This window comes from Thalassophryne amazonica, chromosome 1 (assembly GCF_902500255.1).
Source record: "Thalassophryne amazonica chromosome 1, fThaAma1.1, whole genome shotgun sequence".
Taxonomy (NCBI): Eukaryota; Metazoa; Chordata; class Actinopteri; order Batrachoidiformes; family Batrachoididae; genus Thalassophryne; species Thalassophryne amazonica.
Window position 1 is genome coordinate 162570897 of NC_047103.1, and position 26072 is coordinate 162596968.

General features: G+C 41.9%; 1 protein-coding gene and 1 long non-coding RNA gene across 2 annotated transcripts in view; one reads left to right on the forward strand and one right to left on the reverse strand.

The window, feature by feature from the left end:
• stk11ip (serine/threonine kinase 11 interacting protein) overlaps positions 1-26072 on the reverse strand; it is an 83594-nt gene that overhangs the window by 56355 nt on the left and 1167 nt on the right. The window contains exons 3-16 of the mRNA XM_034178251.1: positions 23142-23344; positions 19851-19925; positions 19658-19753; positions 19406-19513; positions 19188-19259; positions 16050-16179; positions 15675-15778; positions 15491-15580; positions 14627-14668; positions 10521-10688; positions 9896-9979; positions 8232-8691; positions 6067-6272; positions 5838-5948 (exon numbers count right to left, since the gene is read on the reverse strand). Of these exons, the coding sequence (XP_034034142.1) occupies positions 5838-5948; positions 6067-6272; positions 8232-8691; positions 9896-9979; positions 10521-10688; positions 14627-14668; positions 15491-15580; positions 15675-15778; positions 16050-16179; positions 19188-19259; positions 19406-19513; positions 19658-19753; positions 19851-19925; positions 23142-23344 (1949 nt within the window). The remainder of the gene's footprint in view (positions 1-5837; positions 5949-6066; positions 6273-8231; positions 8692-9895; positions 9980-10520; positions 10689-14626; positions 14669-15490; positions 15581-15674; positions 15779-16049; positions 16180-19187; positions 19260-19405; positions 19514-19657; positions 19754-19850; positions 19926-23141; positions 23345-26072) is intronic.
• Positions 1667-22965, forward strand: LOC117517294. The gene is made up of 3 exons (XR_004562698.1): positions 1667-1677; positions 6598-6610; positions 22596-22965. It is a non-coding gene; the product is annotated as an uncharacterized LOC117517294 (long non-coding RNA).

Consider the following 26072-nt stretch of genomic DNA (forward strand, 5'->3'; position numbering starts at 1 on the left):
GTGGCCAAGTGAGTAGTGCGCTTGGTTTCAGTGCAGAAGGTTCCTGGTTCAAACCCCACTCCTGCCCTGCCACATCTCCATGCAATGGTGAGCTGCATCAGGAAGGGCATCCGGCATGTAAGTTGAGCCAAATCAACATGCAGAACCATGCTGGATCTGCTGTGCTGACCCCAAGTGAAAACAAGGGACTTACTTACATATACAGATAAATGTAACTCAACAGAAATGATCACTGATCTGCAAATTCATGGATGTTTCATTTTTCTTGTCATTTCGTTAGCATTATTTTTTTTTGTGTGTGGACTGGTGGGAGTTCTGTACTATTACGGGGCAAGAACTGATTACTCACAGTGTTGACAAAACAGAGTATTACACCTGTGATGAGGACATCGGTGTACTGCCCATCACTACTATACATATACTACTGTACGTATGATTCTGTTCTTCTTTCTCTCTTGGCTGTATCTCTCTCTCTCCTTTCTGCTCCACAGTGCAGTTCAGTCATAAATTTGCAGAATTTTTGTCACATGATGGTTGGTCTCAGCTGGCGTAGTTCAAAAATAATGAAGCCTAACTGCTGATTTGCATTGCATTTGTCATGAACAAGCCATTATTTTATTTAGCACCATCCAGATTTATCTGAGTTGTCTACAGTCTCTTTGACAGGTACTGAAAATTTCATGGAAAAATTCCACACGGTTCCAGAGATATGCACGAAATTTTCCCCCAAAATAGCTCTTTTTTCATCAATTTTGTGTGACATTGATATTTAGCATTATCATTTAATGTTGAATGTTAAAGAAATAACCTTGTATTTTGTCAGTTTGCTTGTGCTTCATACTAACACACAGTTGTACATTTTTGTAAAGGTAGAAATATCATTTCCTAGAAAAAACATCATGTTTCTAAAGCAAGGTAAAACTGTTGCAAGTGTAATGCTGAGAATAAGTCCTTGATTTATTTGTGTCAAAACCTTAGATATATCTCCTACTCTGCTTCAATAGAATAATTATATTACTTGGTCAATAATACCAGGAACTAATGGACAGAATTTCTTTGTTTCAGGCTTCTGCAGACAACACAGCAATTAACACATCCACCACATTACTGGATCTCCCTGGTCCCGGGTGGCAACCACTGAGGAAGAACCCCATCGACCCAAAAATCACAATACAGCTGCTGGAGCCGGGTGAAATGTGCGCGTGTCCTTGGTCTTCTCCAGCTGTTGGGGTCCTCAACACTGAGGTGCCTGTAAGCTGGTTCCCATCCAGAGAAGCACACCACATGGCCAGAATGTAGCCAACGTTGCCTCACAATGTAACCAATAGTCCTTAACTGCACTGTGGAAATGGTTATTTGCGCAAAGTTTAAAACTAGAGCTGCGCTCAGAGAGCACAAGTACCTCCAAAATTTAATGGAGTCTTCCATGGCCTAATATCTATCTGTGGTGAAAATTTCATAAAAATCCGTGCAGTAGTTTTTACGTAATCCTTAAAAGTCTACAAAGTGAAATCCTGATCCAGGATCTGAATCACCTCCTAAATTCAATGGAGTCTTCCAAGGCTCAACACCAACTTGTGGTGAAAATCTGGCAAGTAGTTTTGACATAAAACTTCAAAGCCTATATAAAGTGAAATCTTGATCCAGAACATGGATCCGGATCACCTCCAAAATTTAGTGGAGTCTTCCATGGCCTAATATCTATCTGTGGTGCAAATTTTGTCAAATCCTGTGCAGTAGTGTTGACATAATCCTGCTAACAGACAGACAGATAAATAAATAAACGCCGATAATTTTATTATGTCCGCCAAGGACTTCAAAATGATACAATTCAAATCAGATCAAACATTTCTGAAAAAGTTCTGGCATGATGCCAACAATCTCCTGTGAATAATCCCACTTGAAAAATCCAACTATACCAAAATGACACTTCAGAATGGTGAAATTCAAGCTGGCTCTAAACTGATTATGTTTTGTGTGACCTTGCCCTTGAAATTTGAACTGTGACAGTAAAAAGTGAACTCAGTGTATTCTAGGACCCAATACACCCCTTCCACACATCAGATTTAAATACAGAATATTAATTTTTCAGGTCAACTTTGACCTTGACCAAACTTTTGACGGTCAAGGACGAAGGTCCAGGTCAAAATTGGAAGTTTCTATGGTGAGTAGTTCCGAAGTTATGGCTGATTATGTGATTTTCATTTTTTGCGTGATCTTGAAACTTGAGCTATGACCTTGAAAAATGAAGTCACTCTACTCTAGGATTATCTGAACCATATGTCTGGATTTTATGACGATAGATGCAGAACTATCTGTGAGACTCTTAACTTACCAACAAACAAACAAAAACAAACACAGCCAGTCACATAACCTCCAAATAGAAGAAAATAATTCTGATTAAATATCATTATCTTAACCTTACATTTGATTATTTTTACTGACAGGAGCATTCAGCACACGATTAGTTCACATACTGTCGGAAAATTAAAAGCTTGATGATCATTTCTAATTTATTTCTTACTTTATTTAGAGTGCTCCAGTGAAAATCTCAACTTAAAAAAAAAAAAAAAAAAAAATCTAAAAATTCACCCTTCCTGTGTGTTCACCATCTGCAGAGGGGGCCATGGGGGTCGGGTGCAGAGAGGATTGGGTGGCGGTCGAGGGTGAGTGGCCCAGGGACCCGGTCCATGCTCACAGCCCCTGGCTGTTGGGATGTGGAATGTCACCTCGCTGGGGGGGAAGGAGCCTGAGCTTGTGCGGGAGGTTGAGAGATACAGACTAGAGATAGTCGGACTCACCTCCAGGCACAGCTTGGGCTCTGGTACCCAACTCCTGGAAAGGGGCTGGATGCTTCATTTTTCTGGCGTTGCCCACGGGGAGAGGCGGAGAGCTGGGGTCGCATTGCTTATTGCTCCACAGCTCAGTCGCCATGTGTTGGAGTTCACTCCGGTGAACGAGAGGGTCGCGTCCCTACGCCTTTGAGTCAGGTACAGGTCTCTCACCGTTGTCTCGGCCTATGGGCCGAGCAGCAGTGCAGAGTACCCGACCTTCCTGGAGTCCCTGGGAAGGGTACTAGATAGCGCTCCGACTGGGGACTCCATTGTTCTCCTGGGGAATTTCAACGCCCACGTGGGCGGCGACAGTGAGACCTGGAGGGGGGTGATCGGGAAGCACGGCCTCCCCGATCTGAACACGAGTGGTGTTCAGTTGTTGGACTTCTGTGCTAGTCACAGTTTGTCCATCACGAACACCATGTTCGAGCACAAGGGTGTCCATAAGTGCACATGGCACCAGGACACCCTGAGCCGGAGGTCGATGATCGACTTTGTAGTCGTATCATCTGACCTTCGGACACGTGTCTCGGACACTCGAGTGAAGAGAGGGGCAGAGCTGTTGACCGATCACCACCTGGTGGTGAGTTGGATCCACTGGGAGGGGAGGAAGCTGGTCAGACCTGGCAGGCCCAAACGTATCGTGAGGGTCTGCTGGGAACGACTGGCAAAACCCTTCTCCCAGATTCCGGGGGAGGTTGGAGATATGGAGTCCGAGTGGACCATGTTCTCCACCTCCATTGTCGATGCGGCTGCTCGTAGCTGTGGTCGCAAGGTCTCTGGTGCCTGTCGCGGCGGCAATCCCCAAACCCAGTGGTGGACACCGGAAGTAAGGGATGCCGTCAAGCTGAAGAAGGAGTCCTACTTATCTATGTTGGTAGGTGGGACCCCAGAGGAAGCTGACAGGTATCGGCAGGCCAGGCGTGCCGCAGCCCGTGCGGTCACAGAGGCAAAAACTCGACTCTGGGAGGAGTTCGGGAAGGCTATGGAGGAGGACTATCGGTCGGCCTCGAAAAGATTCTGGCAAACCGTCCGACGCCTCAAGAGGCGGAAGCAGCTCTCCACCAGCACTGTTTAAGGTGCGGGTGGGGAGCTGTTGACTCTGACTGGGGATGTTGTCGGGCGGTGGAAGGAGTACTTCGAGGATCTCCTCAATCCCATCGTCACGTCTTCCGAAAAGGAAGCAGAGACTGGGGACTCAGAGGCGGACTCATCCATTACCCAGGCCGAAGTCACCGAGGTGGTTAGAAAGCTCCTCAGTGGCAAGGCTCCTGGGGTGGATAAAATCCATCCTGAGTACCTTAAGTCTCTGGATGTTGTGGGACTGTCTTGGCTGACACGCCTCTGCAACATCGCGCGGTGATCGGGGACAGTGCCTCTGGATTGGCAGACCGGGGTGGTGGTCCCTCTGTTTAAGAAGGGGGACCGGAGGGTGTGTTCCAACTATAGGGGGATCACACTCCTCAGCCTCCCCGGTAAGGTCTATTCCAGAGTACTGGAGAGGAGAATTCGACCGAACCTCAGATTCAGGAGGAGCAGTGTGGTTTTCGTCCTGGTCGCGGCACACTGGACCAGCTCTACACGCTCCATCGGGTGAGCGAGGGTTCATGGGAGTTCGCCCAACCAGTCCACATGTCTTTTGTGGATCTGGAGAAGGCGTTCGACCGTGTCCCTCGGGGCACCCTGTGGGGAGTGCTCCGGGAGTACAGGGTCCGGGGTCCTTTCCGGTCCCTGTACGACCGCAGCAGGAGCTTGGTTCGCATTGCCGGTAGTAAGTCAAACCTGTTTCCAGTGCACGTTGGCCTCCGCCAGGGCTGCCCTTTGTCACCAGTTCTGTTCATTATTTTATGGACAGAATTTCTAGGCGCAGCCAGGGTGTAGAGGGGGTCCGGTTTGGGAACCACAGAATCTCGTCTCTGCTGTTTGCGGACGATGTGGTTCTGTTGGCTTCATCAAATTAGGACCTTCAGCGTGCACTGGGGCGGTTTGCAGCCGAGTGTGAAGCGTCCGGGATTAAGATCAGCACCTCCACATCTGAGGCCATGGTTTTCGACCGGAAAAAGGTGCTTTGCCCTCTTCAGGTCGGTGGAGTGTCCTTGCCTCAAGTGGAGGAGTTTAAATATCTCGGGGTCTTGTTCACGAGTGAGGGACGGATGGAGCGTGAGATCGATAGACGGATCGGTGCAGCATCTGCAGTGATGTGGTCGCTGTATCGGACCGTCGTGGTGAAGAGAGAGCTGAGTAGGGGGGCAAAGCTCTCGATTTACCGATCGATCTACGTTCCAATCCTCACCTATGGTCATGAGATTTGGCTCATGACCGAAAGAACGAGATCGCGAGTACAAGCGGCCGAGATGAGTTTCCTCCGCAGGGTGGCTGGGCGCTCCCTTAGAGACAGGGTGAGGAGCTCGGTCACTCGGGAGGAGCTCGGAGTCAAGCCACTGCTCCTCCACGTCGAAAGAAGTCAGTTGAGGTGGCTCGGGCCTCTTTTCCGCATGCCCCCTGGACGCCTCGCTGGAGAGGTGTTCCGGGCACGTCCCATTGGGATGAGGTCCTGGGGAAGACTCAGGACACGCTGGAGGGACTACATCTCTTGGCTGGCTTGGGAACGCCTTGGGGTTCCTCTGGAGGAGCTGGGGGAGGTGTGTGTGGATGGGGAGGTCTGGGCAGCTTTGCTTGAGCTGCTGCCCCCGCGACCCGACTCCGGATAAAGCAGAAGAAAATGGATGGATAAAAATTCACCCCAGGTTGAAAAACACTGGTGCTCCACTTTAAGCATATATAATAATTAGATATGCACTGACATCTCTTAATGTTGTTTCATTATTGGTGAACAAAATTCATTCAATCAAGGTCCAGTAGTTTCAAATGAAAAACGTCATGACTTAATATCATTATACAAGTTTATCAAACATCGCCACATGATAAAAAAAAAATTAAGCCCATTAACGATTCATAAAGGATGTTTGAGTAAGTTTGCTGAGCCTTGATGTGTGCATTAACCTGCAGCGCCTGCTGTGGGTCATCGTCCAGCAGGACATAGCATCTCCTCCTCTTCTCCTTGCTGATGTACTGAAACTGCAGCTTCACAGCAGGAAGTGTCTCTTCAGCTCCCTAATAGAGAGAGAGAGAGAGAGAGAGAGAGAGAGAGAAAAAAAATCATCAACCACACACTTAAAAGCATTTCCTCTTCTATCCAATGCATTTATGCAGCTCCTCCGTCCCTCCTCACCCCACGGGGCCACATGGCCTCTGTGGTCTTCACCCGGGTCAGACTGTCCAGCTCCAGACGACATCTCTCCAGGCCACGCTGCACGTCCACCTCCAGCACCACGTCCTGTTTGATACGCAGGAACACCTCCGTCCTCCTCTGGTCCTCCTCACGCCCTTCATTTTTGTCAGACAACACACCCACCAGCAGGGGGAGACAAAGGTCCACTAGGAAGAACAAAAAGAGACAGAAAAATACGTCTTCCAACAAGTTGCTGACTTGTTGACACCTGAAACTTCTATTTTAAGCTCACAATGCATATTTCCTTCACTTCGTAGGAACACTAGTGATTTTTACGCTCTAAACAGCACAAATTTTATCACGCAAGATTTTGAGATGTCCTTAATTCAAAGGATAGCAACACCTGTATGCAGAGCTTCACATGTTGTGTACAAAGTGTCAATGAAATTCATTAACTGCTTTAGGAAGAGTTGCGTTTATAAGACTCACATACAGGCAGATGGACTGACAACCGGGGGGATTTCAAGATAGTTTTACTTTTGTGGTTATAAAACTATATGGAAAAAAAAACCCAACACACTTGTTTAGAAGAATCTGTGTCAATTTTGCAGTTTTGTCCAAAATGGGACAGTAGAAATTAATATAGCAGCTGATATGCAAAGGCATAGTGGCTTAATGTCATCCTGCACAAACAGTGAGGCAACACTCCCTCTGCGCTCAGAGCTGTCCCGTTTTCAGTCTCAATATGGCCGAACGTGCACATTTAGTGCATGAGCTTGCACAAGATGTTGGCTGGCAACTGCTTTCCAAAAATGCCTACAAAAAAAAAAAAAAAAAAAAATCATATCTGGAGGCTAAAACTGCCTGACCTGGAATGTGGTTGGATGAGAATGCACATACGCCTGACTTTTCCCATAAAGAGAGCTGTTAGAGCTGTTAAAATATGCCAAATGTTAATCCTTGTGCTTTATGTTGTGGTGGTGGGGGGGGGGGGGGGGGGGGGGGATGCGGAGGACTGGCAGAGAAGGGAAGCATTGTTTTTTTTTCTGAAAACAGAGTTAGTGTGCTATCTAGCAGCAGAAAAACAAGAGAGTTATCAGGAAATGACATATCTCCCCCCTGGGTCCCCACAAATCAGTAACACAAAGTGTTGTGGGCTCACACAAGTATGCATCCTTATGTTAAATATGAATGAAATGGTCAACTGTTTTTTTGAGCTATCACGCTAACAAGGGTGGCAGTGACAATATCTTGAATATCTCGCTGTGACCATGAAATTGACCCCAAGGTCACTGCAATCAACTGGTGTTGGGGGATCACCCAAGTACACTCTTATGCTAAATATGAATGAAATTGATCAAGTGGTTCTTGAGATATCACGCTAACAAGCAAAAACAGACAGACATGCTGACTGCTATATCCCCCTGCATTTCATACCTGGGGGATAAAAAAAAAAATCATCCAGAGCACCTTGAAAGACAAGATACATCTATTGTTTAGAGGAGCAACAGAGGCCTCTAGTGGCCACCAGGACCCTGCAATTACAGCTGCAGTGTAGAACTATCTGGATTTTATATATAGATATATATATCTATATATAATATATATATATATATATAATTATATAATATATATATAATATATATATATATATATAAGTTGCTAAATATAATACTTATACATAACATTCATTGCAGTTGTCATTTTATAAATTAAGTTTCATTATGTGGAAGCCACAGATGCAAGTAAATCATCATAGCTGATGAAGAATATTTAAAAAAGAAAGTTAAACATTATCATACTATTTAAATATGGTTTGGATTTTTTATATAGACAAATTACGAGTGAAACTGTTAATTATCAAAACATGTTGTTGTTGACAATCAATCTGACATGCTCTTTTAAAAAAATTTCTGGGAGAGATCCCAAGACCCCCCATAATCAATACTGCTATCACAGTGAATAAGAATTTTCTTCACCAATTTCAATCTAGATGGTCTTGATGAATTTGTGAGTCCGCTCGATGTTATCCTTCATCTGGAGGCATTTGTTACCACTCAGTTAAGACAGAAACATTTTGGAGGCCAACACTGAAATAAAATTTTAAATAAATGTTTGGCATATTGATTCAATTAATCTGTGATTTTTATTTTATTTATTTTTACCTCCGACATCTTCCTCCTCAATCTCCTCCAGGGAGTCGCCTCCCTCCATCCCAGTGGCTGTCATACACACCAGACTCTCCATCTCGTGTGACTTCGGCACTTCCTTGCTGAGCATCATGTTTTCCTCTAAAGTGGACTGTGTGTGTACTGGGCTCTGGATGGGCCACTGTAAGGTGGAGTCTGTTTCCTGTTCGACCTCCCGGTCAGACGTCTCTGTTTTGGGCTCCGTGGAAAGCAGTGGAGGTGAAACGACATCCTGGACTTCAAGCCTTTCTGGTTGTGTGTGGAAGGTGGTACAGAGACCATTGGGGAGGTTGTGATGTTGATCTGGATTGACAGGCGCGATGAAGGTCAAGGGTGGCGTTCCATCTAGATGGTGTTGATACCTCAGCCAGTCCTCACCCAGCTGGTCCCTGAAGGTGGACATGCGCTCAATCTCCTGCTGATGGGGAAGAGGATATCGTGAAACAGAAAAAATATATTCACTGAGGGCACAAACATTAACATCATTCCTCTGTTCAAGAAGAAAGGCAGCACCATTTTACACGACACTAATATGAATGAAAGTCATATGGTTAAAGCCTATTCAGCAGGATTAGTTTAAACAGGGAGATGGAATTTTAACCACAGCACATCTACTATTTATGGCCATTTGCACAGGATATGAAAGTTTGGTATAAATGACAGCCTTGGGAGGGGCTACTCAATAAATAACCTGACGTATCACCATCACTCCCTCAAAAAAGAAGGTAAAACAATAGTCTTTTCTCCACCACCATTTTTTGCTTTGGATTTTTAATTCTGTGTTCTCAGCTCTGTGACAAAACGGACTCATCTCTGCTGTCACGTTCAATGGTCTTGTTTTAGATTATCTGTCGGCTTCACTTTTATTTCTTTTTTGCCCATCTGCGCTCCATGTAAGCAGTGCACACTACGTATGTCAAACCAGAGCAGGGGGGCTGAACACCTCTCAGAAGGACAAAATAAATGTGTCCAATCATGCTGATTTCGTATTTAATGTGTCACTTTGTTTTTTTATCTGCACACAGAGATGCGGTTTTCGCAGTGCACTCTGTCCCTCACTGTGCTTCATCGAACCGACGGTCCAATGATGCACAGTGAGGGACCGCGTGGAGCTGACGTGCTGACATGACCATGATTAAATTATTTCACAGCAGTATTCTATGGGAACAGATTGATCCAAATATTCTACGTAACCAAAACTCATGTCTGAGTGTCAAACATCTGCTTTTGCTGGGTTGATTGTTTTTTAAAAGCCTCTTTGAGTGCCTTCATATTAGAGATAAATGGTGGAAAACTCTGATATAACTGACATGTCTATTCACACAGAATTAACATAACCCGAGGTTATAATCATTAAAACTAATAATTTTACAGAAGGTAAAAGAACTGCTTGTATGTGCAATATTATCAATGCTATTAAGTGCAATAATTCTGGCTCAGTGCAGAAGAGCAGCAGTCTTATTTGGATTTTTTTTTTCTTCTTATAGGGTTATTTTTCTTATATACTGTTCCTGTTGTCTACTTTTGTCTTGGTTTATTTGTGCAGTTGTAAAATTATGAATTTCCACGGGATTAATAGACCACATCCACATATAAAACTAGACCTGTCCAAACAGGGTAAAGATGTTCTACATTTACCAACCCTGTGTGGCAGGCAGCAAGTGAGGCTCATAATCTGTATCGCTGGGTTCAGAGATGCTGGCCCTCCTCACTTTCACTTTACTCTGAAAGATAAAATAGTAACATCAACAAACAAAAGTTCTGACTATCAGTCTGAATCTGAATGTTCGTTATATCCAGATAACATCCAGACTGATTTGTCAAAGTCTGGACAGCCAAACAAGCAAACAAAAATGTAATACATTGTTTTGCAAATTTTTACAAATTTGGTTCAAGCCACATTTGGAGGTGATTTGAAAAGTAATTTCAGTGGGATTTCTACAGTCTGGATGTTCAAATCAGATTTCACCAAATTATATTTCGAGAGAGAAACAGCAATGCTTGAATTTATGCCGTTTTTGCAGTTGTGATGTCTGGATACACAGATATGATCTGATTACTTGCAAATAATGTGAACTGTCCATCTCAAAAGATCTGATTTGTATGTAGTCTGAAAACAGCTCTGGGATCTGATCACTTGCTATATATAATGTGGACAGTCAATCAGTGAGATCAGATATGTAATAAACATTTGAATGAAGCCTTTGTCTGGATTTTGAAATTCAAACTCTGATGAGCGATACGCTGTGTTTTGCTCACTCTCACCCTTGCTTTCTTCTTTCGAATGTGTGACGCTCCCGTCTCACTGACCGACATGCTGTCACTCAGCTCTCCAGCACCACTTGATGCATCCTGTTTATTCTGTTCCATTGGCACGGCAACAGGAGCAGCGGTCTGTGTCTGGACTATCAGCTGCCCTGGTTTTGGCAGAACCTGTAGTGGGGCGTTGTGCACGTTACGCCTTCAGGTGACACATTGTATGTAAACTGTACACGTCAAAGTATGGAAATTAAAACAGGGCACTATTTTTTAACTCAAACATTATTATTATTTAGCCAAAAACCTTCAAGAGAACTAGAAAGGACAAAAACACAGGTCCAAAATGACCTTGTGCACATCAAGTAGTGGTTCTCAAACTGTGGGTCCGATGCATTGCGGGGGGGCATGGATAACATGAGGAAAAAAGCAAGTGTGCCTGAATTCTAATAAAGATGATTTATGCATTTTACACAGAACAAAGTAGAACAATAGTCCCCAGAGAGCATTCTTGGTAGCATATACATGTAAAACCCACCACACACAGTACAATAACTTGTGTACTGACCACCCACTGATGTCAGGAAAATAATTTTCCCATATTGCACTGCAGCATGTGTGTCTTATAAACACTAAAACCTTCAAAATTAGTGCATTACTTTAAAAATAAAACATATAGCTGATATTTTCACTTTGTAAAACGACAGTTGTGACATTTGTCTGGAATTAGTTTCTTTAAAATTTTAACCATAAGTCAAAACTCTGCCTGTGCATGACTCGTATGTTACGCCTGCAAGGCTGTATGGTGAGAAAATAAATGATTTTTTTCTCCTTTTCTTTCTTTCTCTCTTCCCTTCCCTTCCCCTTCCTTTCTCTCTGGTCACCAGATCTCTTTTGCTGAGAGAAGGCTGATCTGAGACAGAAGTGCTGACTTGTTGTTGTGTCAGGATCCGCCAGTGCACTGGAGTCAATACTGAAAGTTATCGATTTAGCTTTAAGCTGTAATTTCTGCTAATTTTTTTTTAGGGGTTTATCGGATTAGCTTCATAAAAGTTAACTTTTTGGTTAGCTGTGGCCACCACTGTATGCATATATACACATACAGTAGTGTTCAGAATAATAGTAGTGCAATGTGACTAAAAAGATTAATCCAGGTTTTGAGTATATTTCTTATTGTTACATAGAAAACAAGGTACCAGCAGATTCTCACAAATCCAACAAGACCAAGCATTCATGATATGCACACTCTTAAGGCTATGAAATTGGGCTATTAGTAAAAAAAAAAAGTAGAAAAGGGGGTGTTCAAAATAATAGTAGCATCTGCTGTTGACGCTACAAACTCAAAACTATTATGTTCAAACTGCTTTTTTAGCAATCCTAGAAATCACTAAACTAGTATTTAGTTGTATAACCACAGTTTTTCATGATTTCTTCACATCTGTGAGGCATTAATTTTGTTGGTTTGGAACCAAGATTTTGCTCGTTTACTAGTGTGTTTGGGTCATTGTCTTGTTGAAACACCCATTTCAAGGGCATGTCCTCTTCAGCATAAGGCAACATGACTTCTTCAAGTATTTTGACATATCCAAACTGATCCATGATACCTGGTATGCGATATATAGGCCCAACACCACAGTAGGAGAAACATGCCCACATCATGATGCTTGCACCACCATGCTTCACTGTCTTCACTGTGAACTGTGGCTTGAATTCAGAGTTTGGGGGTCGTCTCACAAACTGTCTGCGGCCCTTGGACCCAAAAAGAACAATTTTACTCTCATCAGTCCACAAAATATTCCTCCATGTCTCTTTAGGCCAGTTGATGTGTTCTTTGGCAAATTGTAACCTCTTCTGCACATCTTTTATTTAACAGAGGGACTTTGCGGAGGATTCTTGCAAATAAATTAGCTTCACACAGGCGTCTTCTAACTGTCACAACACTTACAGGTAACTCCAGACTGTCTTTGATCATCCTGGCGCTGATCAATGGGTGAGCCTTTGCCATTCTGGTTATTCTTCTATCCATTTTGATGGTTGTTTTCCATTTTCTTCCACACGTCTCTGGTTTTTTTGTCCATTTTAAAGCATTAGAGATCATTGTAGATGAACAGCCTATAATTTTTTGCACCTGGGTATAAGTTTTCCCCTCTCCAATCAACTTTTAATCAAACTACGCTGTTCTTCGGAACAATGTCTTGAACGTCCCATTTTCCTCAGGCTTTCAAAGAGAAAAGCATGTTCAAAAGGTGCTGGCTTCATCCTTAAATAGGGGACACCTGATTCACACCTGTTTGTTCCACAAAATTGACGAACTCACTGACTGAATGCCACACTACTATTATTGTGAACACCCCCTTTTCTACTTTTTTTTTTACTAATAGCCCAATTTCATAGCCTTAAGAGTGTGCATTAGGGTTATGACAAATCTCAAATTTATTAGCCTGGGGTTATAAATGATAAACTTTTACCTATAACTCACAAAAATGACTTTGGTTTTGCCAGATCTTGAAAAAACCTCCTGCAGCTAAGACAGTTTCATATTTCACATTAAAACACCTCGCGGCTCAAACACTCTTTATTATAACGTCAGTTTTACATACAATACACATGAGGAATACATGAAAATGAGTACATATAGCATTTGTAGTGTTTTTAATAGTGTTTAAGATTTGTGTATTAGTGTTAATAAATTTGCTGTTAAGATATTTGTCTGTTTTGCAAGTAGATGGTTCCTTTTTCCAGTGAGTAGAGAAGCATTTCACAGCTTTGGGACACTTAAGTTTGGATACTGCTGACAGCAGGTCTTCATAATCTGTCTCTGCATAGTGTTGGTTATAAAACCAGGCCCGCGACCATGTAGTTGCAATGAAATCGCAAGTTACCCTCAGCTGTTCTCGCCAATTTGGAAGAAGGAAAAATGCAATAAGTGCAAAAATTCCTCGTGAGTTCCACCTGGCACTGTGAAGTGATGGCAGCTTGTGCCATTTGATGTGAGACCATTTTTCCTCCGTTTTGTAAAACTTGTATGCGTCACAAAGCTCAAAAAGGAATTTAAAATCATCTCTCCAGCCAAGGTTCTCATACTCTGGTATCCCTTCTGTGCCCATGTATGCATTTTGCAAATCATCATACTGTTCCAAAATCTCATCATTAAACTCGCAGTTAATGTTAGGTGACCGTGACCATATAGGAAAAAAGAAATCCAACACATGTCGCAGAATAAGATCAAGAATGTGGTGTTGGCAGCCGATGTATTGAGGTTCACTGAATCCCTTGTCTCGAAATGTTCTCTGAAACCTGGCTACAACACCATTTTTGCGACCAGTATTGACTGTTGTCTGAATACTGTTCCATGCACTGTACTCATCAAGAAGGTCCTGTAGTGGTACATAGATGTCTGCAGCAGTTCCACTGTCACTTGCCAAAATGCCAAGTTGTAATGTTCTTCTGTCATTTTTCAAGCACACAACTTGGTACTCCTTATTGTCAATTTTCTTACCATCAAATTGCAGACAAATTTTTTTTGTATATATTTTATTTGTATATATTTTATTGTTATTTCTTGATACTTCTTAATTCTTTTCTTGTTACGTTATTTTAAATAGTATTGTGTAAATTCGTATTTTTTAAAAGTGATGTGGTGCTAGGTGCGGGAGGTTTTCTCATGATCCAATGAAATAAACTTCAAAAAAGTGAACTATGGGTAAAAGTTCATCAAATGCAACATCAGGAAAATTAAAGTTTTGAAAAACCGTTTTGTAGTTATAACCCTAGTGTGCATATCATGAATGCTTGGTCTTATTGGATTTGTGAGAATCTACTGAATCTACTGGTACCTTGTTTCCCATCTAACAATAAGAAATATACTCAAAACCTGGATTAATCTTTTTAGTCACATAGCACTACTATTATTCTGAACACTACTGTACATACATACATACATACATCCAAATGATATGCTCAAGGCTTTGTGATTCATCCATAAAAAAAGATAAAAAAAAAAAAAAAAAAAAAAGACAACTTCCTCTGTGGTGGCAACAACTGACAACAAACAAAAAACAACAACAAAAACAGTATTTTGGCGCTGGTGAATGAAATGTCACTGATGGACTTACTGATAACTCTGATGAAGACAGCAGGGTGCCATTGAGTTTGAACTGCAAAGAAAGAATTAAAAACAGCAGAAAAGACAAACGTTAGTCAAATATGCAGCAAAATTTTTTCCTGTATATATAAAAATCCTTCACCACCCAACCTTGTAAGCCCCTCCTTCCACATCACACTATTACCATCCAACTATTGTTAATGATAAACCAAATCACCTGAATGCTACACGTCCTTCTGCATCGTCACTGCAGTTTATGCGTACACCTTACACACACGTGTGTGTTGCGTTCACTTCAGCAGCTCGTATTATTGAGCTCTAACACACAGACACTGTGCTTCCAGAGCAATAAGGATATTTTTTCTTCTTCTCATTTTTGGATTATCCTCATGGTTATAGAGCACCGCGGCAGGATGTTCTCCATCTTGCTCTGGGTGGAGCCTCTTCCTGTCACGCCAACCGCCTCCGCTCCACCCAAGTACCAACTTGATTATTCGCCTGTACACATTTTCTCAAGATATGCATTTTAAAATATTAACTACAACAAATGATATGCAATGGTGCAGTATGATTGGCTAGTTTGAAAAGATGGGAATGTAAATGGACAGCATTTATATAGTGCTTTTCCATCTGCATCAGACGCTCAAAGCGCTTTACAATAATGCCTCACATTCACCCCGATGTCAGGGTGACATCGGGGTGAATGTGTACCATGCTTCTTTTTTACATGTTAATTTGCAGGATGCTGTGATCCTGGTGGTTCCAGCTTAATATTTTGAAGTTGACAGCTTTCTATTGCATGCCTGGTGCACAGGTTTTAATTTTTAAATTAAGTTACTGCTTCAACATCTTAGCCGCTGTCATTCTTACTCACTCTGTGTTTGATGGCTTTTGGAGACAGATGCTGCACAGTGCACGTGCGGTGAGTCTGCTGGAAGTAGAGAGGATTACCCTCCAGAGTCAGCTGTCAAAACAAGGACGACGCCACTTTATTCTTGCAAATCTGAAGCTTTATTAGAAGATGCCTCCTTTGTTTGTGTAAGTGTGGATTTATTTACTGTGTGCAGGCAGTGCAGCAGAGAGAGAGGAGCCAGCTGGGAATGCTCCAGTAGCAGATTATAGGCCAAGTCTAAATGCTGGAGTGAGGACAAAAGCTCCACACCTGTATAATCAGAGAATGGCAAACAGCGACGGGGCAAGTTCAAAATCTGTGCACAAATATTCAAAGTGAAAAACAAAGAGTTGCTCCATTGTGTGATTGTGCCAAAAAAGAGCAAGAATAGTTCCTTGTCTGTTGGCTCATGCATTTGTTTTGATGCGTGGTGCTGAGCTGAAGTCAGCTCAGTTTGTCTGCATCTGACTGCAACAGCATAAAATGAGAAATACACACAAGTACTGAAGTGACTGAGCGTGACAGCGCCTGTCAAAGTTACCGTTGACAGCCTCCAGCCTGTTGTTCCTAAGGATGAGCGAGACCAGCTTGACCCGGGCACTCAGGCTCAGCGTTGGCGCCCTCTGCAGGTAGTTGTAACCCAGGTTCAAGTGCTGTAGCTCACTCAGTGGCTGTGAGAATAATTTTAAATTCCCAGTGTCAAACAAAAGGTGTGTTTTCTGTATAGTGCATGTCTTTTCAGAACATTTTGTGAAAATATTTGTTCAGAAAACAACCAATCACAAAATGCTGAAACATTATTTTCAGTTTTTGTACCTCAGATCATTTTTCTGAAACCACCCTACAATTTATCTACAGTATTTGTATTTTCAGTCAAATGTGCAGTTTTAAACTAAACATTGTAAAATTCAGTTCTTTAATTATTAGTTCTATATTCACACTTTGGATCTATTGATAGACAAACACCTCTGACATATACACAGAAAAGTTAAACAAATTAAATTAATCATATCTATCAATCCACTGACATCAGAGGTCTGACACATTCTAGCGCCAGGAGAGCAGAGGTCTGTGGAGAAAAGAGCACTTCAATATGTCATGTAGTTCCTGAGATATGTCATTCATGTATTTAAGACGATGACCTTTGATCTGACCTTAGACCTACAGTGAGGAAATTAAGTATTTGAACACCCTGCGATTTTGCAAGTTCTCCCACTTAGAAATCATGGAGGGGTCTGAAATGTTCATCTTAGGTGCATTTCCACTGTGAGAGACATAATAAAAAAAAAAAAAAAAAATCCGGAAATCACAATGTATTATTTTTTTAATAATTTATTTGTATGTTACTGCTGCAAATAAGTATTTGAACACCTACCAACCAGCAAGAGTCTGGCTCAACACAGACCTGTTAATTTTCTTAGAGCCCTCTTATTCTGCACTCTTTACCTGTATTAATTGCACCTGTTTGAACTTGTTACCTGTATAAAAGACACCTGTTCACACACTCAATCAATCACACTCCAACCTGTCCACCATAGCCAAGACCAAAGAGCTGTCTAAGGACACCAGAGACAAAACTGTAGACCTGCACAAGGCTGGGATGGACTACAGGACAACAGGCAAGCAGCTTGATAGAAGACAACAACTGTTATGATTATTTAATAGAAAGTGGAAGAAACACAAGATGACTGTCAATCGGGGTGGAAACATCATACTCTGGGGGTGCTCTTCTGCAAAGGAGACAGGACGACTGCACCGTATTAAATGGAGGATGGATGGGGTCATGTATTGTGAGATTTTGGCAAACAACCTCCTTCCCTCAGTAAGAGCATTGAAGATGGGTCATGGCTGGGTCTTCAAGCATGACAATGACCCCAAACACACAGCCAGGCAACTTAAGCCTGGTTCACACGACAGGATTTTAAAATTATCTGTAGGTTTCCAAAACCTGCGAGACCACACACGTGAAGATAAAAAATCATGGATCTAACAGGTTTGGTCGTACAGTGTGTGGTGTGCAGCCACACGGTAAGGACAACACCACCACACACGAACAGATCTCGCAAAATCTCTCGAGATTAAATGTGACTTCAGAGTAAACAAACGGAGGTACTTTGTGGACTATTTAAAACAGAGGGAAAAAACGAAACAAAAAAGAAAAGGTGCTCTTTAAAGGAGTGGAGACAGCGCGACCACCGGACTTTCTGGTAAGTCAGAACAGCTGTTTTGATTTTATTTTCCGTACGTCCGTCACCTCGCTTTCTGATTGGCTGCACATCATATTCAGCAGGCTACATGCTCGTTTGTGGTCGGAGGACACAACACACGCTGCGATATCGGGCCAAAAAAATCCAACATGTTGAATATCCACGATTTGCGATCGAAGCGCTCCTGACGCCCATCCGAGCAAATCAGAGCACTCTTAACACACCACACACGGGAGGAATATCTGATAAGATTATCTTTAGCGTCATCACAATTGTCGGGGCATCCTTAAGATTGTCGGAAGGGGAAGATCGGGTCCGATATCGGCCTAATTATACTGCCGTGTGAACCCGGCCTAAGGAGGGGCTCCGTAAGAAGCATTTCAAGGTCCTGGAGTGGCGTGACCAGTCTCCAGACCTGAACTCGATAGAAAATCTTTGGAGGGAGCTGAAACTCCAAACCTGAAAGTTTTGGAGAAGATCTGTATGAAGGAGTGGACCAAAATCCCTGCTGCAGTGTGCAAACCTGGTGAAAAACTACAGGAAACATTTGATCTCTGTAATTGCAAACAAAGGCTACTGTACCAAATATTAACATTGATTTTCACAGGTGTTGAAATATTTATTTGCAGCAGTAACATACAAATTATTTAAAAAAAAAATAAAAAATCATACATTGTGATTTCCGCATTTTTTTTTTTTTAGATTGTCTCTCACAGTAGACATGCACCTCAGATGAAAATTCCAGACCCCTCCATGATTTCTAAGTGGGAGAACTTGCAAAATCGCAGGGTGTTCAAATACTTATTTTCCTCACTGTATAACTTTGAAATGACTTGTGTGATGAGCAGAAGGTCCAATGAGTTTATTCACCAAGTTCGATTCAAATTGCTCTTTCCACTTTTAGGATATGAACAGACAAACATGGAAGTTACTATTGCTTTTTCTGCTTTGTAATCTGGCTAAAAATGGCACTAAACTACAGAATTAACCCTTTCCAGCAGCCTAGAGGAAGCATATTTTGGGAGGATGGTTTGAGCTAGGTATGCAGGAAATGGAGTCTGTGAGAGACAGAAAAGAGAACTTCTCCACACAGAAATATACCAAGCCAGAAAAATAAAAGTTATTTCTGATTGTTTAGCAGTGCTTATGTTCTTAAATAACATGGTTACAAGCTTAACAAACCCTCCTGGGAGGATTTTGTATGACTGTAGCTGAAGCAGACACTTCTTCATTCTCTCTCTCAACGTTTTTTAACTTACATGTAGCTGAAAATGAACTTGTTTGCCAGTTTATTTCATTTCCAAAGCCTACGTAGGTTATTTGGTCCCCAAGGCCACCGCGGCGTATTATTAATAATATCAAATAAAGACATCGACCACCGCATGTGTGGAAAAAAAGCAACTTCCTTGTCTGATGTAATCAAGCGCAAAGCAGCAAACATGCATTCAACAACAACTCGGAACCAGTCATACCTTCAGAAATTCAGCACAGTCTTGAATGTTGTTGTAGCTCAAATCCAGTGACTTTAGGGCATTCAGTAAACTCTGTGAAACAGAAGCTTATCACTGATGCTTATTTTGACGATCGATGTGGAAGCATGTTTACTGAGCAAAGTGCAAAGATGATGCAAGTCTGCAGTATTTACAGATGATAAACAATGTTAGAAAGCATGAAAAATCTGTTTCCTCACGAGGGACTGATCGAGGCAAGAGATGGAGTTGTAGCTGAAGTTAAGTGTGTGCAGCTCCAGCCAAGGTAGTGCAGAGCTCAGATCTCCACCGCAGAGGGAAAGCAGCTCCTACAATAATAATAATAATAAGAAGAAGAAGAAGAGAAAAATAATAAAACCCACATGAGGTGACTCCTTTAGCTGCTGCACAGGGTTAACAAACCATCTCTTAAATTAAAAAATTAATAAAGAAACACAAGAAAGAGAGAATACCTCCAGGGAGCTGAGGCTCCTTGAGCAGGTAAAAACTTCCAGCTGGGAGTAAACTCCTCTCAGTCCCTCCAGACAGTGTGGGGGGACACACTTCAACTAGTGAGACATGAGCAAGAATATATGACGTATAGGACTGTTTGCAAAGAAAAACTTGCACAAGTGGAAAAAGACCTTATCAAAGTTCATGCTCTACCTCCAACATCTTTAAAGACTTGAACGGGAAGATCTTCACCACAGACTGAAGTCTCACACCTGCTGGGTTGATGAGCTGAGTGTTGACATTAAAGCACATAAGTCAGACACAAGAACTACAACAAGGTGGGTAGAAATGCACGTCTATAATACAGTCAGAAAAGAAGCACTTAATTAAATAGCAATTCACCATTTTGTCTCAATTAAATTTTTCCTTTTTTGCTGTTTTAATCGAAGAGGACTGCAGCTAGCAACTGTTTTCTTCATGGAGCATCTACACTTTTGTTTTTCTCTAAATTGATTCCATCTTTATCAACTAGTATAAGCAACAGGTTTGTCACAATATCCCACAGCAGCCTGTACAGAAAGAGCTTGAAATGGATTAATACCTCCACCTGGTGGCCAGTTACCATTAATGCATACATTAATTAAAATAAACCAAGACCTCTCGTCAGAGCCATTTCTTGCTATCTGCAGACTATGCAAATGCATTTGCCTCACAAGCCTCTAGAGGGCCCCAGAGCTGAACATTCAGCCTCATCTCTTTAACTGTCCAAAAATTTCATCCCCAACTCACAAAACCTTTGGTAGTGTGTGGTAACTTCCAAGTGTTTGTAGTCTTAACAGCTTCAATCATATTTGAATGTCTTTAAACAGGGTATACTTAGTGAGTATGGCTTGAAACTTGCTTGTTTGTGCTCCATCAGGGTAAAAATTTGAAGCTGAAGCAGCATTTGTTGTGGTTCTGGCTAAGGACAGAGCTTCATACTTTCATTTTTGGGAGGGCTGCCAGGTCTGCACTTTATAAGCGAGCCAGTGGCCAGGCCAGTTGAAGTTGTTCCTCAGATATTTGCCACTTAACATTACTTTAAGATTACCTATGATTAATTTATTAAGGTTAGTATTTTATAAGCTTCTTTTTAGAAGTGTGCTACTGCTTCACAAATAACACTAGTTATGTATAATACACAAGGCTGTGATGTTAAATATACTGATCTAACAGTATACTAATACCCCTGTCACACATAGCTGGAATCACGCAGAATGCTGTCGGAGTTATGAATTGGCGCACATCCAAAAGGTGTCAAATTTCAGTTCAAAAACGTTCTGACAGCCATCTGCGGAAGTCCACACAGTTGGTCAAAATCTGCTGGCAGCCCCAAGCGTGACGCACATGTTCATAATTCTCCGGGCGCCATCAAGATGGGACACCAATCCGATCTGACGTAATCTGATGACCATCTGACTGCAATTTACATATTCTGAAGGTGGCATGAACAGGATCTGAAATGATCCGATTGCAGTTGACTGAGCTCTGAGATTGATCGGTCACAGCAAAGCCGACATGCTGTGCTACGTTTGTCCACCTCCACTGGGCCCCGGCCAAGGAGGGTGAAGGAAATATTGTTATGTAATACCATGTATGTGGCACTGTGCGCGCATCAGAGGCTCGGTGCAGCGCAGCGCCGCAACGCAGCTAAACAGGACGTCACCGCTGTAACGCACGTGTTATTACACGTTCACCTCCTAAGTCTGTAGCAGGTATGATGCGGAAATGTTTGCCCAGCACATGACGACACAAATAAACATGGAACTCACCTCCGGTATCTCACGCTCCACAGCGCGGTGCTGACAGCTGGTCAAGTCCCCTTCACCTGGCTGTGCTGTGTGCTGGCAACGTCGATCAGATGACAAAAGTATAATCCACCTCTTGTATAATTAAATCCCATGTGAAGCGCCGTCCCACAATGATAGTCCAACTACAGTTGTGTTATGATGCATATCAAGTAAACTGACAAAAAAAAAAGAGTTTAAAAAAGAGAAAAGAGAAAATCCACTGGCTGCAGCCTGAAAGTTGCGCACATGTGGGAAGTTGGCGCACTGCCAGCACAGTTCAGCAGCAGTTATGGAGTCCAGCCGGACGAATAAAATCTAGCAATGCAAGTATATACTGATCAAACACCTAAAGGGATTTTTGTACACAAGCAGGTGATCACTGACAGCTATCAGCCGGATGGACAGCTCCAGTGCTCGCGTGCGCCCCATGTGCGTACCCGGAGTGGCTGGTACAGCGTTTATGAACACATATACACGTAGCTGAGCGAACGTTTCGGCCACATATTCGCACACTGCTTTGATCACCTGTTCTACACACGCAGCTTGGTCAGCCATTGTGAACACACACGCACAGCTGAGTGGACACACATTCATCACTCGGTTTGCCTGTTTTACGCACATACTTCATCATGTGAGAGACACACACTGATGAGAGGTCAGTTTAGTGCTGGGAAGAACGAGTGGAGATTTGATTGCATCGGTGATGACAGCTCCAATGTCGGTGCTGTCTAGCAGCAGTCTGTATCATCTTACTGTTGTCTGAAACATGTTTGTGCTGCATCCTGCAAGTGTGCACGAGGTGGTCCGGATGTGTTCGGACCACGGCTGGCCATGCCTCTTTTCTCAAATGCATCGGATAATGGCAATATTTGCCGTGTCGGAATGGCTCCTCCACATTCTTGCTATGTGTGACGGGGTCTTAAGATCATCACAGGTTTTTTGTTGTTGTTTATGTTATACAGTTTTATGTTTCCTTTAAAAAAATAAAAATAAAAATAAGTACTGTTTTTTCGTGTTGTTTTCATTGTTGGACTTTAAACTAGATGCTGGTTTATTGTATTTTTATTCCAGGCAACAGTTGATGTTGCTTTCACTTTATCATGTGCAACGGCCAAACAAACAGTAATAGATCAAAAAGCCCCGTCTGGAAATACAATTTTGATTACCAGACCCAGATTATTTTTGACCTCTGAAACTTGCTAAGGTTATGTTTTTGTAATTTGTCTGTTTTGCATAATCAAAGGAATCCACATCAACAGGGAGATCCTGATTCCTTTGATCCTTCTTGCTGAACTTATTGTACATGTCAACTGCCGTGATCAAGTAATGAGGACACACGGAATCCGGATCAAAGATGAAATATCAAAGACGAACTCTGGGCTTTGATCCAGATCTGCACTAAAATTTAATCAACGCTTTCTTGGCCCAGTGCCTACTATGCTACCAAATTTCAATCAAATCGTTCATGTCTTTCTGCGATACTAACCTGCTAACTCACTAACCAAAAAACAAACAAACAAACAAACAAACAAACAACAAAATACAACCTCCTTGGCAAAGGCAGTAATAAGAAATGGTGGGTCTTCTAGCTCTGCATTTACCAAATGCACAGTTCTGTACATAAAGTTCTCTAAGAGATCTTCCCATTAGAGATACATTAGTTCCCCAAGCTCACCTTAAGAGAGATGGTCTTCTGCAGGACATCGAACAGAAACTGCAACTGCAGCAGGGAGTCGGTTTCCGCTGGGTGGGAGGGCAGCGCCAGGAAGCCGTGCTGCTGACTCCTCAACTGCAAATACTGTCCAAACAGCTTGGTTAACTGCTGCAAGATGGTCACCGGCAACGTCAGCGTGCTGCTACCATCCAGCACCAAGTCACCTGGAGTGGGTTCGAAAATGTACAGAATCACAGACTTGTCTTGTTGTGAAGCAGATGACAAGTTAATATGCGTGATGAGACTCAAACATAATCCTGACCCAGATACAAATGCCTTGAAGAGTGTAACCCAACAAATTTGACAATTATTCCACTTTTGTCACTTACATCAAAAATGGTGTCACAATGGTTCACTTTTAAACAGACAGTCGGGTCCATAAATATTTGGACAGTGGTGACCTTTTGTTGTGATTTTGGCTCTGTACACCACAGTGGCCTTAAAAGGAAACAATCAAAATTACATTGCCGTGTGGACTTTTAGCTTCAGTTCAAACAGTTTCACAAATATATCACATTCTACACTACAAGCAAATCCTGATTTATGTATTTTTTTTTTCCTTTCAACTGCTACTGTGGAGTACAGAAGTAAAAATCACAAAAGTTTTGTCACTGGCTGAACATATAAGATTTGGCCAGTTGTGAACACATCATCACTTTTTAAGTGTAAATTCCACATGTAGGGTCTGTATTGTTTTACTGTTACTGACATTTTATGATGCCATCCTGGCCAGAGCTGCTCCACAAATATTAGCTAAACTCAACTGCTTAAATAATGATTATAGCTGACAGGTAAAGGAAGTTCTTTTCAGCTTCAGTCTTTGTGCTCGGGGTCACCACAGCACATACGATATATGTAGATCTGCATTTTGTTTTTGTTTTTTTACACCAGATAACAGATTACACCAACCCTAACCCTCCTGACGCAACTCCATATGACATGCCACTGGTACCACTTGTAGTCTTAAATCAGGAACTTCTGGTTTGGAAGCAAATGCACTGAGCACTTGATCACCATGCTGCCCAAATAGTGGAGTTATTTACAAGAAAAATGATCATTTAGCACCTGAAAGAGGAGAATCTGCTCAGTTCCTTCGCTATAAACTTAGAATTCTTTGCACTCCTGAAAGTTTTTTTTTTTCAATTTCTTAAAGGTCATTACTGTTTAAACGGAACCATATGTAAACAATGGCTCATGTACAACCATAACCATACGTTTTTGGCTTAAAATTCATCGTCTACAATACAGCTTCAAAACCATGATGTCCCTGTTTGTCGCTTGATAATCAGGGCGTTTCTTTTTTCTTTTTTTTTTTACTCGATGCCATATGAAGTGGTGAAATACAGTACCGTGTCAAGAGTCACATCGTTTCTAAAAGCCCATGGATACTGTTATGGTAACTCTAAGTATGTGCTGTTAGGTTGTTTTCATTACGGCAGTGACGTAACACCTTAACGCTAACCTTAATAGTCCAAATAACCCAAACCTAACTGGAGCACCAAAATCATAAAGTGCAAATGTCCACCAACACTGACAATTTCACAAACTCTTACCTTGGAAAATATTTTCAAGGTTAAAGTGCTGTTAGAAGTGGCTTGAGGACCGTTCGGTCCGCGACACCGGATCAAACTTTACCAGTCGATAAAGGATACCATCCTACATAACTTTCTCAAATATGAAAGAAATGGCATCTTTTTTGACAGAGTTATCAAGTTTTGGAAATGCGTTCAATGTTAAAGGATAGGGATGTTTCCAATTTTCCAAGAATTTTCCTGACTTTGCCCTTTAATCTATGACCTTGAAAATTTAATCAGTTCTTGTCTATCAGGATATAAATCTTCAGTAAAAGTTTCATAACGATATATGAAAAACTGTGGGCTCCAGGCTGTTCATAAACAAACAGACAAACAAACAGGGGTGATAACAACCTCCTCCAACTTTGTTGGCAGAGGTAACAAGAAATGTTGGTTGGTTGATAAGAAGGGAGTGAAAAAACAGGCTTGTTCTCCCCGTCAGCGAATCAAATCCGGTCTCCCGCATGACAAGCAGGGACACTTACCACTATACCGATGAGGAGTTAGCAATGAGCACAGCGTCACAGAACATCAATTGTAAGCATAGCTCCAAGCTTTAGAGTTAAGGCTGCCATAACTGTAACCATTTCCTTCCTAAAAGGGCTTCTAGTGTCACAATAGGCTCAGCTACTTGACAAGCTTGAAAAACTGCTTTAACGTAAAAGGTTTAGAGTTATGTTGATAAAAGTGTTGCCACAGAAATACTCCTTAGACACTCCTCTTTTGGAAAACAAACAAACAAAAAAAAAAAACAATTGGCCACTTGACTTTTCAATTGGTGGTCAGGTAGGGTCAATTGAAGAATTACACAGGGCTCCAATCATATTGAAAAATATACCACATTATTTGCCTGATCATAAAGATTCCAAAAAGGTATAGTTTGGACTATCTGTGACTGAATTCTATGGAGTTACAGGATAAAAACAGCAAGAATGGTGACAAAGCTCAGTTTCATTTTGTACAGGGGTCAAAAGTTAAAGCTGCTCCAATTTTGGTAAAAGTGATGCAAATTATTGGTTGAGCTAACAGGATTAATAAATGGAATAGTTTTGACAGTGTTGAATGCTTGGTCTCCAAAGTAAAGGTCTACGTCTATTGGATTCTATGACATGTGACATGTTACCCTGTAACGTGATAAGTAAGGATGATACATGGTCCAAACTATTCCTTTTTAAAACCGTGTTAACTAGTAATTTGCATCACTTTTTACCAAAATTGAAGCAACTTTAAATTTTGACCCCTGTACAAACCAATACTGACCTTTGTCACCATTCTTGCTGTTTTATCCCGTAACTCCATAGAATTCAGTTACAGACTA